Source organism: Triplophysa dalaica, chromosome 3 (genome assembly GCF_015846415.1).
Source record: "Triplophysa dalaica isolate WHDGS20190420 chromosome 3, ASM1584641v1, whole genome shotgun sequence".
Lineage (NCBI taxonomy): Eukaryota > Metazoa > Chordata > Actinopteri > Cypriniformes > Nemacheilidae > Triplophysa > Triplophysa dalaica.
In genome coordinates this window covers 19,154,150-19,168,687 of record NC_079544.1, presented here as the reverse complement: position 1 = coordinate 19,168,687, position 14,538 = coordinate 19,154,150, and the positions used below count along the sequence as shown (strand labels likewise).

Below are 14,538 nucleotides of genomic sequence, written 5' to 3'. Positions count from 1 at the left end.
TACACAGAGTCAAATGGTAGGATGTCTAGATAGCCAACATAACCCATTCATTGAGATTTCCAAATCCGCAACCATTGGACATGCTATCCCATCATGCCCTGCGAGCAAAATCACATAATTGGGTTTTTAAAATCAAGCATTATGTGCAGTGGACAAACTGGACATATTTAATAACATCCTGATTAAGTTTGTCCTGGAATATAGATCTATACACCAGCAGAAATAAAGAATGCACTTTAGTGGGTGAGATGTAACTTCCTCCTATTCACAGCATACCAGAAAGGCTTGAAATTTGCCAGCACGACTAAATATATTGACTACAAGTTCTGCTAAACAAGACATAGTTGCAGCAGGCAGCAAAAAGATGCAAACGTCCTAGAATCAGGATGGCAGGCATCGAAACAATGGCGGCACACACATAGTGAACTTAAAAAATGTGCCTAAAAAAGTCAGACTCGAGAGGAAAGTAGGTGATTAATGGACTATCACACACACACAACCGCAGTGTTTATCCACAAACGGAAGAGCATCCCTTCCTTTATTTTACAAGAGTTTTGTAGTCAAAACAGAAGCTGTGTTTCTAAAATCACAAATTTCTGAACAGCGTATAAACAACACAAAATAGAGACATGAAGCACACAGGCAAAAAACTAAAAACACTGTTCTGTAGTTCAGAGTTCTGTAAACAAACTAATAAAGCAACTCAGTATCTCTGACTGCCCGTGAACACTATGGAGATTGTTGTGATGATACACACACATAAATAGTCCGTCTGCTTGTGTCACTGCGTATTTAACACTTCTTCATTAAAACGGTTTATACAATTTGGAGACTTCTAAAAAGGTGCAAATGAGGTTTCCATTCATTTAAGTTGTAAAGGTAAAAAAACAGGCAGAATTTCTTAACGCTCTCGAGTATTACAAAGACCAGAAAAACTCCTCAATCTGATGTGAAAGAACAAACAACAAAAAGGAAGTGTCTTGATTGTTTAGAATCATACTGAAGCTCATTTCATGTTCTTGATACCCACCCCCCTTCACACACACAACCAACCATCTGTGCCTGGGCAGCAGAGTGTGTTTCGCACCATGTGTCACACTGTTATGTGTCAAGCGAGCATCGGCTGGCTCATATGACCCTACCCCCCGGGCACACACACTTACACAGAGAGCGCTGACCTAGCCTGTTAAAGTCTGAGAGCATCTCAGCTCTACAGGAGTTCTTGATTCAGAGCCCAGAACTCTCGGAGTTCCTCTCGGCAGAACACAAAGTTCTAGCGCGTGATCTCGAAGTGCACCGAGGCTGTGTTGTAGTCACCCCCTCAGCATCTGGTGGGGGCAGAGCTGATATGCAATAGGGCATGTTGAAATATAAAGGGGTGGGGCTGATGTGACACCTCCAGCAGTTAACGACAGGGCGACAGATGCATGGTTTAGCTCATTTATTGATTCAAGGAGACTTTAACTTAATGATCAATAAATGCTCATAAATATATCCAGTTTATCTATCTTGTCAGTCTGAAGTGGGTGGCGTCTGGCCATGTATTGCTCAACTGTACAGTATACATGATAGATAAATGTATATAGAAATGCAGAATTATTGGCTGTTTTTATGGCCGTTATACTTAAAGCATCTGCCATTTTGAAACAGTGTTGCCATAGTTACTGTTAATATTAAATATAGTTATTATTAAGATAAGATTTTTTGTTTTGGGGCTTTTGACGGCCGTTGGGCTGGTATTGTTACCGAGGTCTATTTAGAGGCATTCATGCCACTGCAGCCATACTCGAATAGAGGAAGACAGACAATTTAATAACATATTTCTGAACTTTTGCGTTCTAAGCCTAAATGATCTTTACTGGTTTACGATTGGTTCTCACTGGGAGTAAACACTGGTAGGGACTACATTCACTAGAGTGGCCATATTTAGCTACGCACTCCCTCCACATTCATAGTAATGGCAGTGGCACACGGTTTAATGTCTATTGTTTTTTATTGCTTTGCAGATCTGGCAACCAGCAGCTCGTGAACAATTGAGAGAAACCTGACATAACATTCAAGTAGAAATAGTAAAAAAATCTGTAATATTAAGTTAAAGCAAAGATATTAATGTTAACATGATTACTGCCATTACAATGAATAAGGAAGAATGCAACACTCAATATAGCCGCTTAGCGAAAGAAGTCCCACCCTCCAGTAAAACGAGTCAATCGTCAATCGATAAAGACTGACGACTCTCTGGGGGGCTCTCGTGAGCCGCTCGCCAGCCTGCGCGCATGCGCTGTTGAGAAATGTGATTTTTAGCGAGGTTAAAGCATAGCAAAGCTAAGTTATGGGACAGTTTATGTCATGTTTAATTATTGATAGGACATATGTTGTTTAATGTGGATTTAAGCCGGCCATAGTAGAAATATTAGTGTTCCCCCCATTAAAGCGGATAGGACTGTGGTCTTGCTTTGACGTAAATGGCTGCCTGGACACGTTGCAAACATGGCCGCCGACTTCCGTGAACGTCTTTGGTTACAGATGCTGTTAGTTACATCAGCAAATGAAAAATGGATCGTTTCAAAATGGCGGACACATCTACACATCTGGTGTGGTTGAATTAAACATACAAAATATATATCTATGGTATCCAAAGTTCAGGACTGTAAACTGAACCTTTATGCCATATTGTAAACTGTAAATTGTCCAATTGAACTTTTTAAAATTAAATTCAATCCTAACAGTTTAGTTGGCAGTATACTGCAGAAAAGGTAATTGCACTATGATTTACATTATTCCAAACACAGCCAGTGTGTGTGTGTGTGTTATTTGGAGATAGGGGACTCAATCTCGGTGACTGAAGTTTCACACAGCACTGTGGCCTGTCAATGCAAGGGCAGCTGGTGTGGGTGATGAAAAATTCAGTGTGGGTCATCTGGGAGAGCAGGAACTCACGCTTGCACGCACACACCTGGCAGGCAGCAGTGGGTCGAGGATTCTGTGTATGAAAGTGCACTGAAAATTTAATGAGGAGCATCAATTAATGACCTGCTATCTGTGACCCCATTTAGTTTTTCTCTTTTCTCTCTTTGTGGAATTTCCTCTTTTCTGTTTTCTGCCTGTCAACGATGCTGTACCTTATGACTAAACGTGTTCATTACATTGAACAGCAACTCTGATGTAACTACATCATACTCGAATACACTCAACAACTTTTACTTGAAGTTTAAAATTCATCATACACACTGTAGCAAAAATGACTTCATAGCAAAATCAAAACTTCATTAAAACCTGTGCAAAAGCAGTACATCTGCTCATTTTTATAGACGGGATAGTTGTAATACAGTACATGGTTCTAGAGAGGAGTAAAGCAGAGGCTTGATTCAGGTTGATTGTCGGAGCATAAAGTCCTTCACAGCCAATGCAAGAGCCTTCTTGCCACCGGATTCACCGAGAGGGCGGGACTACCGTGACTTCATAACGGAAAGGCACTCAGGGAGGCAGAGTCTAGGTCCAAAATATCACACTGATGTTTGCATCTATCAGCGATTGCACACCGTAGTTTTCTCCACCATGTTCAAAAAAAGGTAAATACATGGTGAATCGTTTCCTCATGACAAAAATGGCCGCGCTTTCTCAGGTGTGTGGATGCGGCCGAGTCTCACAATCTGTTGAGGGGAGGGTGGGACATCCTGTCGGAGGGGTCCTTTGGAATCCTGAGATTCGTAGTCCACCCTCATGGACGGGCCTCTTCCTTTCAGTTCCTGTTCTCTGCGCCTCTGTTCCTGTCGGAGGAGCTCCTGGGCCTCTAGTAGGACACGGGCATTGTATCCGCTACCCACAGAGGTCCCGGCGGGTCCAGGGGGAGCAGAGAGGCCATTCCTGCAGCTGGGACGGGGAAAAGTGCGTGGGACGGATCGAGGACCCTGGTAGCTGGAGTAACGGCCGCTATCTTTAGCTGCCTGGAAACCGTCTCCCGGTGGACATGTCCGTTCCCATTCGCTCTCTGAAGCCGGGGTGGGCGTCTTACGGGGGTGCCTACACAGGGGAGAAGAAAGAGCATTTTAGTACAGTAAATGTATATTTTCTGGACAGGAAAATCGTATGAGCAGATAACGGTATCAACTTTTAGGAAATACACTGACACATGATGATCTCAAAGTAAGTACAAAGCCACAAACAAAAAATTGATTTCACATGTTTTATGAACGTTTTGCATTTGGCAGACGCTTTCATCCGAAGCGACTTAATATCTTTTTTTTTTGATGCGTGTTCACTGAGATCAATCCCACAACCATTTTGCTGTTGGCACAACGCTCAACCAACTGAACTATAGAACACTATTATTATTTTATGCCAAAAGCCAATGAAACAAAAAACACCACAAACAGTATTTGTCATTCAACACAACCACCTACCGTGGAAGAGAGCTGTACTGCCTCTGAGCGTGAGTAAAAGAATCTCGAGCTTCCTGTCTCTGTAACTGTACCTCCACGGACACCGAATGACGGCCAGATGTGGATTGCGAGCTACAGTTTGACTGAAACAGACACGCACGGTTTCAACACACAGAATGAACATAAAAGTGTACAAATTGCAAGTGGAGTAGAAAATGGAATGCACAAACATGCACATGCATGGGTTATGAAAATCTCTAGTCCAGACACACACACACAAAGACTCATTCCAAGCACTTACCAGAGAAGAGCGATGCTTATGTGTAGAAGTGTGTTTGTATGTGGATCTATGCTTGGGGTGGAATGATATTATAACTGCTGCTAATGAAACCATTATACCAAATGCAACCCATAAAACATTTATATAATTACGTACTCACTAATAACTACCTTATAACATTATTATGGTCCATAATATTATTACCATTTAAATGACAACATCAATAACAAGATGTAAAGTCATTTTAGGTCTGTTTCTATATTGTAATGAAAATAAAATGACAAAATGTGACCCTGCCGATGATTATCCATCTAAAGTCATTTATTTGTGATTTACTGAGATATTCTGAGAAAATTGAATCTTGATACCTTCAATATTGACTGGGTAAGGCCATGTCAAGATTGAAATCATAGTCAAATTATGCTTGCTATCAAACTTTGATGCTCATTGTCTCATAACTAGATCTTTAACCTGCTTTTCACAAGCAGGGTCACAAATGGATATTTTGTTTTTCCCTAAACAATTAAGTTTAAAGCACTTGTAGAATACACTGTAGAAATTAAAAGATACAAAAATGCACTCAGTTTGCAACACTAATGAAACCCTTGGGAACCTCAAGACAAAAAGCACTTCTCAGTAAAAATCCCATAAGTTCTTTTAGCAACCATGAGACTATTTAAATATAGTTGCTAGAGAACACAAGGGGTGCATTTAAATGGGTGCCTAGGGGTTTACATTTAGATTTACTCATTTGATCTACGCTTTTTTTCAAAGTGACATTCAAGCTTAGTGTGTGTGTTCCGTGGAGATCACTGCTAAAGCAACTCAAGAATTGAGGTTCTCCAAGGGGTTCGGGCGACATGGCAAACCAAGGAATATAATAAGTATTATGATAATCCATGTAATTGTCATTAAGATGTCACATGTAGTGTGTCCTATCTTTCCCCTGTGGTGCTGATAGAATTGCTCTGAGATCAGATCCAGTGATCCACACACATCATAAGGCTGGAATGATGACACATAACAAATGTTACATGCATGTCAGTTGGAGGTGAGATGAATGCCAGATGAACATTAAACGAATATTAGTTCATTTTATGGTGATATTATAATTAATCTTAACTGCATTGTAATTAATTAAAGAAACACAAATTCATACGCCCTGCCTGCACACAAAACATAAGGGTGCAATTACAAACAATAAAAGGTCTCTCTCTCTCTCACACATATAAGCGGCTTTGTTCTGTACTCAGAATAGAGTACAACAGTAAATTGCTCATGACCCATAAGAATCCATTTCTTTTATGGCAACATTTACATTGAGTTCCCTGCTCTGGTCACGCTCAGTCAAACAGATGAATGCCGTCCCAGGCACGCTCAATCAAGAGCCGATCCACACAGAGAATTCCATTAACTCTAATGAAGGTGAACAGCACGCTGGGATTGATTGACACAGCTTGCCGCAGCCACGTTGCCGTGGAGACAGAGGTTGAAGGATGAGGGATGCGAGGAAGCGGGTCATTTAGCCCAGTTCATTAACACACGCGCACACTTCACTGCCTAAAACAACATCAGTGTCACAGGAACGTTTCATTTGTTTGCTAAACAGATTATGGCATTAAAGGTCTGATGCGAATGAGGTAGCAGGGCGACGGATTTTGTGCGGCTGATGACGCTTAAACTTTTCTGATTCATCTGCAGCGGTTGAGGGGTTTCGGTGAAAAGTGAAAAAAATTAAATGTTTGTCCTCATCTGTCATCGCTCCAGAAGTCAGTCAGGAAGGGGTGTAAGGAATGACCTTTTTTAAGGGGAGATTTTCGAACTGTAGCGGCATACTTGTGTGTCATATTGCTAAAAATCCATCGACATTTGAAGAAATAAAATACTTAATAAAACCTAAAATCCAATGAGAAATACATCAGATGTTACAAATAAAAGAAATAATAATTACTACTGGAGATTTTGCTGACATCACACACGTTAAATTATGGTTGAATAATTTTTGTCACATTCTGTGGCATTGGGTGTTCCGTTTCCATTCCTTTGCCAATATATTTTTAGGGGAAGAATTAGGTCTTTTTACGTACGCCTGTTTAAAATGGGGAAAAAATTGGGGACGGAAGAAAGGAAAAAACATTAAAAACAATATTTAATATACTGTGTAGTAGAATGCAAAACAACAAAAAAATAAAATACAGGAATCTGTAAGGGGAGTGAGTGCATGAGAATAAAAAAGTGAAATTTACAAATTCACATTATGCTGTGTAACAAATCCGGTTTTAACTCCCTAGAAAGATTAATACAAATGCATAATGTTAAAAACATAGCACACTTAAAGTAATACAGTAAAAAGATTGTTAGATGAAAATATTATTCTACAGGTGCATGTCATTTCGATATGGGACTTTCATTATTTTGGAAGAGTAATTCACCCGCATCCAGATCAATATATAAAAATTGTTCATACTTCTCCAGATTTCTATGACCTGGATTTTGCTTCAACAGCTTAAATACTACACAATCTCAGTCTAGAAAGGCTTCATTTATACTTTATTTTCTTACACAGTCACACTCACAATCTCTCTCTCTCACATACACTTTCAATCACATGATGTGCAAGAGGTCATGGCTGCTGTGATATGGATGAAGATCGGCTGAACAGACGAATGGATGAGTGAACAGTCCAGATGGATGAACACATGGTGATGTTAGAATTGTTAGCAGATAATGTCAGTGCCAAAGGTCACGTGCTCCTGCATGCAGTGGTCTTAGGTTAGATGTTAGAGTCAGCCCTGGTGGTCATGTACGTAACCGCCCCAGGAACGGAGAGTCCTCGAACCGTCGTCTCCTTCCTGGGCGCTCCCAGAGACCATTTGCGTCCAAACTGTCGTGGGTGCACGAATCCAGTTCACACACTCACCCACGGCTGCTCCAGGCTGTAGTTACGGTGGCGGTCATTTGGCTCCACCTCTTCCTGTCTGACCTGTTGGAACTCCTGGCGCAAGCGCTGGATTCGGTCATGGTTGCTTGGTGTCAGCCTGTTACAGCAAAAGAGAGGGGTCACACGATGAGATGAGAATACCAAGGGGACACATTACATCATCTCTTTGATCCTATACACGCTGAAATGACAGGTGTGAGTAGTGCGACCCTATCTAAAGGTCACCTAGTTCTGGCTCACTACGCTTTATAAGAATAAGGTTCAAGATGTCACACACGGTACACAGATGGCTCAGATACCTAAATAGGCATCAAAACAGTCTCCTGGGCTTCACAAATCAGAATCGGACAAGAAGCAGTTTATACTCCAGTATGGACGTGTGTGTGGGTATGTGAGAGAAGGAGCCAGACAGATTTCCTCTCATTAAATCATGATCATATGTTGAATGTGTTTATGATACAGAAGACAGAACTGGGATTTTTACACATGAGCAGATGTCCAGTTTAAAACACACAGATGCAATATAAACTTTGCCATTCCCAGATATATTGGAAAATGCACATACCAAAGCTACTTACACAATATATATCGCACATCATTTAAATACATTATATATTAAACAGTTAGTGGACAAAAGTGATGGTCAGCATATTTGTAAAATATCGGCACCCCTCAGTTTTATGGTACATTTACGGTACAAAATGGACAATCTCTTAACTTTTAAGATATTAATTGGGGAAAAGTAATATAAAGCTTTATACCAAAATACAGCTCACTGGAAATAAAACTTACTTTGACCACAATATAAAAAGAAAAATTATTCTCAAAACGCAAGTTTACACTCCAAACACAACAAGGCAAAACGCATACAAAGTTATAAATAAAAGCTTTAATAATAAAATGATGTCTAAAGTTGGACATCCACCACAGTGTATATATTACATACATCCGCAGAAAATATAGAGACCATTCCAAATTGTAATTTAATCAGCATTTTTAGATGTTTTGTGTCCATTCCAGTCCAATGTCTGTTGAATTTCAACAAAATCAAACCTCAGGAGTGACAAAGTCATCCAAAAACAATATGGAATACTGACAGCATAACAAAACAGGAAAACTGTGAATAAAAAACAAGGTTATCACTTAAAAAAATGTTACCATGTACAAATATTACTGTTGTAATGCTCAGAAGTGAATATGAACTTGTTTTCTTTGCAGTATTTAAGATCTGTAAACACAGAGCATCATTTCTGTTATTTTGACCTCTTTCTGCGCTTTTCATTTACTGCAGATTAATGAGAATAGAAACAATATTTGAATTAGAAATTTGACAGAAATATTGTTAGTAGTTCACAGCATGAAACAAAAATGATCATTTTACAAAGTAGAACAACTGAAAATGGTCTTTGAAATGTTCTCTTAATTGTTTTACGCAGCTGCATATAATACATTGTGTATATTTATATATACATCATATTATATTGTAGTGGTGTTTTACAATATGTTGGGATCTCAATGTCCACAATCTAAGCACATTATTTAGTTAAGAGTGTGTATATACACCACCGGTCAAAGTTTAGGATCATTTATTCACACATTTAGAATAACAGAAAACCAATCAGAACCATGGATTGACACAAATTTAACTGTGGGAATTATGTTGTGAAAAAAAAACATTCAAAATAAATGAACCTTGATATAAATGGCATGTGTATAAAATATGATACATATAAAATACAAATTAATGTTATATTTTATTATATTCAGAATAGTCACTCTTTGTGTAGAATTTGCTAAATCATACACTTGGCCTTTTAACATCCAAATTCTAAAGCTGGGATGCTTTTTATCATTATTAACTTAATCTTATTGGCTGCTTTATATTCATTATTTGGACATTTAACAAATATTATTCAAAAATATTTAAAATGTATCTACACACAAACATATACATATAGGCATCGGCAAAATTTTGTTTCTTAACACACGACTACATTATTTCCCTTCACTTTGGAAACACAGCCCTGATCTATAACTTGCACCAATCAATACAAACTCATCGAAAAACAACAAATACGTCAACACCATGGAGCCATTTAATCCGATAAGAGAATCAATGAAGAACCACTATGATGTTTCCGGAGCGGCTAAAGAATTACCTAAATGTATTACAATGCCCAGATGAACGAAGAATAACAGTCTGAGTGTGTGTGTACGTGCTGACGTAGCAGTAACTCTACCTGTGCAAAATCACATTTCCATCGTCAGCTACATTGAGTTACACACATTTGCCCTGTCCCGACATATATACTTTTTAACAGGGCATAGGCGCACACATGTAAATACGTGAAAGTGTGAGCGGGACAGGATACCCTTTTAACCCCACCATGACATTACTCATACACCGCCAACAGCTGGAGTGATTTATAACAATGCCATAACATTCACATCACACTGCTCACTGGAGTTACACGCACACACACGCTAGAATGCTGTACACACAACACTGTCAACAGGAGAGCTTATTTAGTTATCACGTTGAAGCAAAAAGGTGTATGTGACCCGAGGTCGGTCTGAAATAATCACTGCGTCTCATTTTCTCTTGGCATTTTGCCTAGCAGATGTGAGCTTACAGCACCAGATTTAGGTCAAAATAATCAATACACACCAACCATGGGTAGAAATGACAGCATAACAATAACTCATCTCTTTAAATAAACAGAAAAGGAAGCCATAGGTGAGGAGGCAAGAAATCCCATTTGTTTAAAGGACTTGAAGTGTTCACAGGTAAACACACATAAGACTCAGTTTAAGTGGGCACTTGAAGTAATGTGTTTTTCTAGATCGCGGTAATGGCCAGCGTTATGGTCAAGACTGTGTGGCAGTATCAAAAGTGCTCTTCTCTGTAAATGTATCATTAGTGTTATAAAGGGGTCACTCGCTCACCTCATCAGATCTCACAGCCTCGTCTAAAGATCACTGTGATGTGACATTCACCCTCTCACAGCCTCATCTGACATTCACCCTCTCACAGACTCATTTGACTTTCACCCTCTCACAGCCTCATCTGACATTCACCCTCTCACAGCCTCATCTGACATTCACCCTCTCACAGCCTCATCTGACATTCACCCTCTCACAGCCTCATCTGACATTCACCCTCTCACAGCCTCATCTGACATTCACCCTCTCACAGCCTCATCTGACATTCACCCTCTCACAGACTCATTTGACTTTCACCCTCTCACAGCCTCATCTGACATTCACCCTCTCACAGCCTCATCTGACATTCACCCTCTCACAGCCTCATCTGACATTCACCCTCTCACAGCCTCATCTGACATTCACCCTCTCACAGCCTCATCTGACATTCATCCTCTCACAGCCTCATCTGACATTCACCCTCTCACAGTCTCATCTGACATTCACCCTCTCACAGCCTCATCTGACATTCACCCTCTCACAGCCTCATCTGACATTCACCCTCTCACAGCCTCATCTGACATTCACCCTCTCACAGCCTCATCTGACATTCACCCTCTCACAGCCTCATCTGACATTCACCCTCTCACAGCCTCATCTGACATTCACCCTCTCACAGCCTCATCTGACATTCACCCTCTCACAGCCTCATCTGACATTCACCCTCTCACAGCCTCATCTGACATTCACCCTCTCACAGCCTCATCTGACATTCACCCTCTCACAGCCTCATCTGACATTCACCCTCTCACAGCCTCATCTGACATTCACCCTCTCACAGCCTCATCTGACATTCACCCTCTCACAGCCTCATCTGACATTCACCCTCTCACAGCCTCATCTGACATTCACCCTCTCAAAGCCTCATCTGACATTCACCCTCTCACAGCCTCATCTGACATTCACCCTCTAACAGCCTCATCTGACATTCACCCTCTCACAGCCTCATCTGACATTCACCCTCTAACAGCCTCTCACAGCCTCATCTGACATTCATCCTCTCACAGCCTCATCTGACATTCACCCTCTCACAGCCTCATCTGACATTCACCCTCTCACAGCCTCATCTGACATTCACCCTCTCACAGCCTCATCTGACATTCACCCTCTCACAGCCTCATCTGACATTCACCCTCTCACAGCCTCATCTGACATTCACCCTCTCACAGCCTCATCTGACATTCACCCTCTCACAGCCTCATCTGACATTCACCCTCTCACAGCCTCATCTGACATTCACCCTCTAACAGCCTCATCTGACATTCACCCTCTCACAGCCTCATCTGACATTCACCCTCTCACAGCCTCATCTGACATTCACCCTCTAACAGCCTCATCTGACATTCACCCTCTCACAGCCTCATCTGACATTCACCCTCTCACAGCCTCATCTGACATTCACCCTCTCACAGCCTCATCTGACATTCACCCTCTCACAGCCTCATCTGACATTCACCCTCTCACAGCCTCATCTGACATTCACCCTCTCACAGCCTCATCTGACATTCACCCTCTGACAGCCTCATCTGACATTCACCCTTTCACAGCCTCATCTGACATTCACCCTCTGACAGCCTCATCTGACATTCACCCTCTAACAGCCTCATCTGACATTCACCCTCTAACAGCCTCATCTGACATTCACCCTCTAACAGCCTCATCTGACAATCACCCTTTCACAGCCTCATCTGACATTCACCCTCTAACAGCCTCATCTGACATTCACCCTCTAACAGCCTCATCTGACATTCACCCTCTCACAGCCTCAACTGGTCTTCACAATTCCATCTAACATACACCTTTCACAGCCTCCTCTGACATTCACCCTCTCAAAGCCTCATCTGACTTGCTCTCAATGCGTAATTTGACATTCACCCTCTCACAGACTCATTTGACTTTCACCCTCTCGCACCCTCATTTGACTTGCTCTTAATGCTTCTTTTGACATTCACCTACTCAAAGCCTCATCGCAGAGAAAGGATGGAGAGAGAAATACAAAGAGAGAGAGAGAGAGAGAGAGAGAGAGAGTAAAGTCTGATTATAATGACTGTTATGATTTGCAGGAGCTATTACCGAAATGGCATATCTATAGGATGCAAAATTTCTGTGCACAGTCATACGGCAAAAGCTTTTAAAAACGCTGATACAGAAACATTCAAGCAGATAAAAATCTGCCAGATCTCTTCATGAAAGGAAAGAACGTTCTAATGCAGCACCCAATATCAATATGTAAACAGCTCCTGGCTCGTGAAAAGAGATTTGGAGACACGTGGGCTCATTGTGGGTCATAATTTGTTTTGAGAGCACTATGATGTGAGGAATTCTGATAACATCGGTTTAAATGTAGTTTAAAGACCTCCAGTCGCCATTAGACCATATAAGAACCGTCATTGCCATGGCAACCACACTTCCCTGCTGAAAGGGATAGACCACCTTATTTTGGGCAGTTCGGTGCATGCTATAATTGCACAAATGGAAAGAGTGTTGCGAATGCTGCTGTGGACTCAACACAAATCTTAAGAAGAGATACAAGCTATAAACAAAACATTCACCACAATATCCATAACCTCTGGCATAAAAGTAGGTCCACAACAATGAAGATCTGGTGGTATATTTAACTATGGACATGGGGCACTTTTTAATCCCTGTGTGCATCAAACCAATCTTAGTGTTATTGCTACAGAATTTTTTTTTTCATTTCATATGACCATAGTCCCCAGTCCTGTTTGAGGTTCCAGTATGGCAGATTAATATGGTGCAGTTTATTTTTACATGAAAGCAGAAGATTATTTTCTTGAACAATGTCCCAAACAACTTGTGGTGATGGAGGCGCAGTCTTCCTTTATTTAAATATTTTCTTTTTTATTCTTAAAATCAACTAATTTCTGCAATTCTCCATCTGTGATCTTTGAAAAGTCTTTGGCCACTCAAAATATTCTCTTTGCTGTGCATTAAGACAATATAGACAAACATTCTCTTTCAGGCAGATTTGCAACATCCCCAGTTCTTTAAAACATATTAATTTTGGCCCTGATGTTGGAAATGGGTATTGTTTCAACCATCTCCATTTAAATGCACTTTCTATTTCGTGTAGCTCAACAATCTTTTGCTGCACATCAGAACTATATGTTTTGGTTTTACCAATTGTGATGAATGATTAAGGGGGTTTGGGCTTTGTGTTACTTAATATTATTTTCCTGTGAAACAAAAAGTCATGACTGTACAAAATCATGTTTCTAGCCACCTTGGTGTGTTCAGAAATTTTTATATTAATGGGAGTGTTCTTATGTGTAAAAATGTCAAGGGGTGCCGATAACTGTGGCCAGGGTGTATAAGAGATTTTTTTTTTCAAAATGTGATATTCCCCCCACTTCAAATTATTTTACTTGAATGAAATGTTGGTACTTTGTAGATTTCTTTAAATAAAAGACCAAAACGAGATACAATGCGGATTTCTTTTTTACACCCTTCTATTTGCATATTAACCAAGGGTGCCAATGATAGTGGAGGAAACTGTATCCACTAATTTCACTTGAGCTGAATTTTGCTTTTTTTCCCAGAGAATGTGTTCTACTTGCTAACCTCATTATTGGACTCTATCCAATTGAGAGGGTGCTAAACATCTGCCCAATTATACTTTTGACAGGTTACACTTTAAATCTATTAAAAACCTAAAGCTGGATGACAGACAAGAAAAACTGATGAAGTGGGTGTTAGATGTTGTCAGTCCATTACTGTGATCACTCCACCCTCTAATCTAAGACAAACTGAAAGCAGTAAAATACTTTTCTAAAGATTCCCTCGGTAAAAGCCTCTATGAATGACAGCCTGACAGAAGGGTCTCTGTTCATTGAAAGTGAAACAATGTGTGCAGACATCTCTGTATGGGAATATAGCCACTCGTGCACACTTAAACACAAACAGATACAACACTCAGTGAAAGCTGTGTCTGT

The 14,538-nt window shown here is 40.5% G+C and overlaps 1 protein-coding gene across 3 annotated transcripts in view; it reads right to left on the bottom strand.

The window, feature by feature from the left end:
* Positions 1–513: 513 nt before the first annotated feature.
* Positions 514–14,538, bottom strand: part of pard3ab (par-3 family cell polarity regulator alpha, b) — an 82,242-nt gene continuing 68,217 nt past the window's right edge. For all 3 annotated transcript variants that reach the window (XM_056742060.1, XM_056742078.1, XM_056742068.1), the window contains 3 exons: positions 7,583–7,700; positions 4,404–4,525; positions 514–4,023 (listed from right to left, as the gene is read on the bottom strand). In XM_056742060.1, coding sequence (XP_056598038.1) covers positions 3,597–4,023; positions 4,404–4,525; positions 7,583–7,700 — 667 coding nt within the window. In that variant the 3' untranslated portion in view covers positions 514–3,596. The remainder of the gene's footprint in view (positions 4,024–4,403; positions 4,526–7,582; positions 7,701–14,538) is intronic.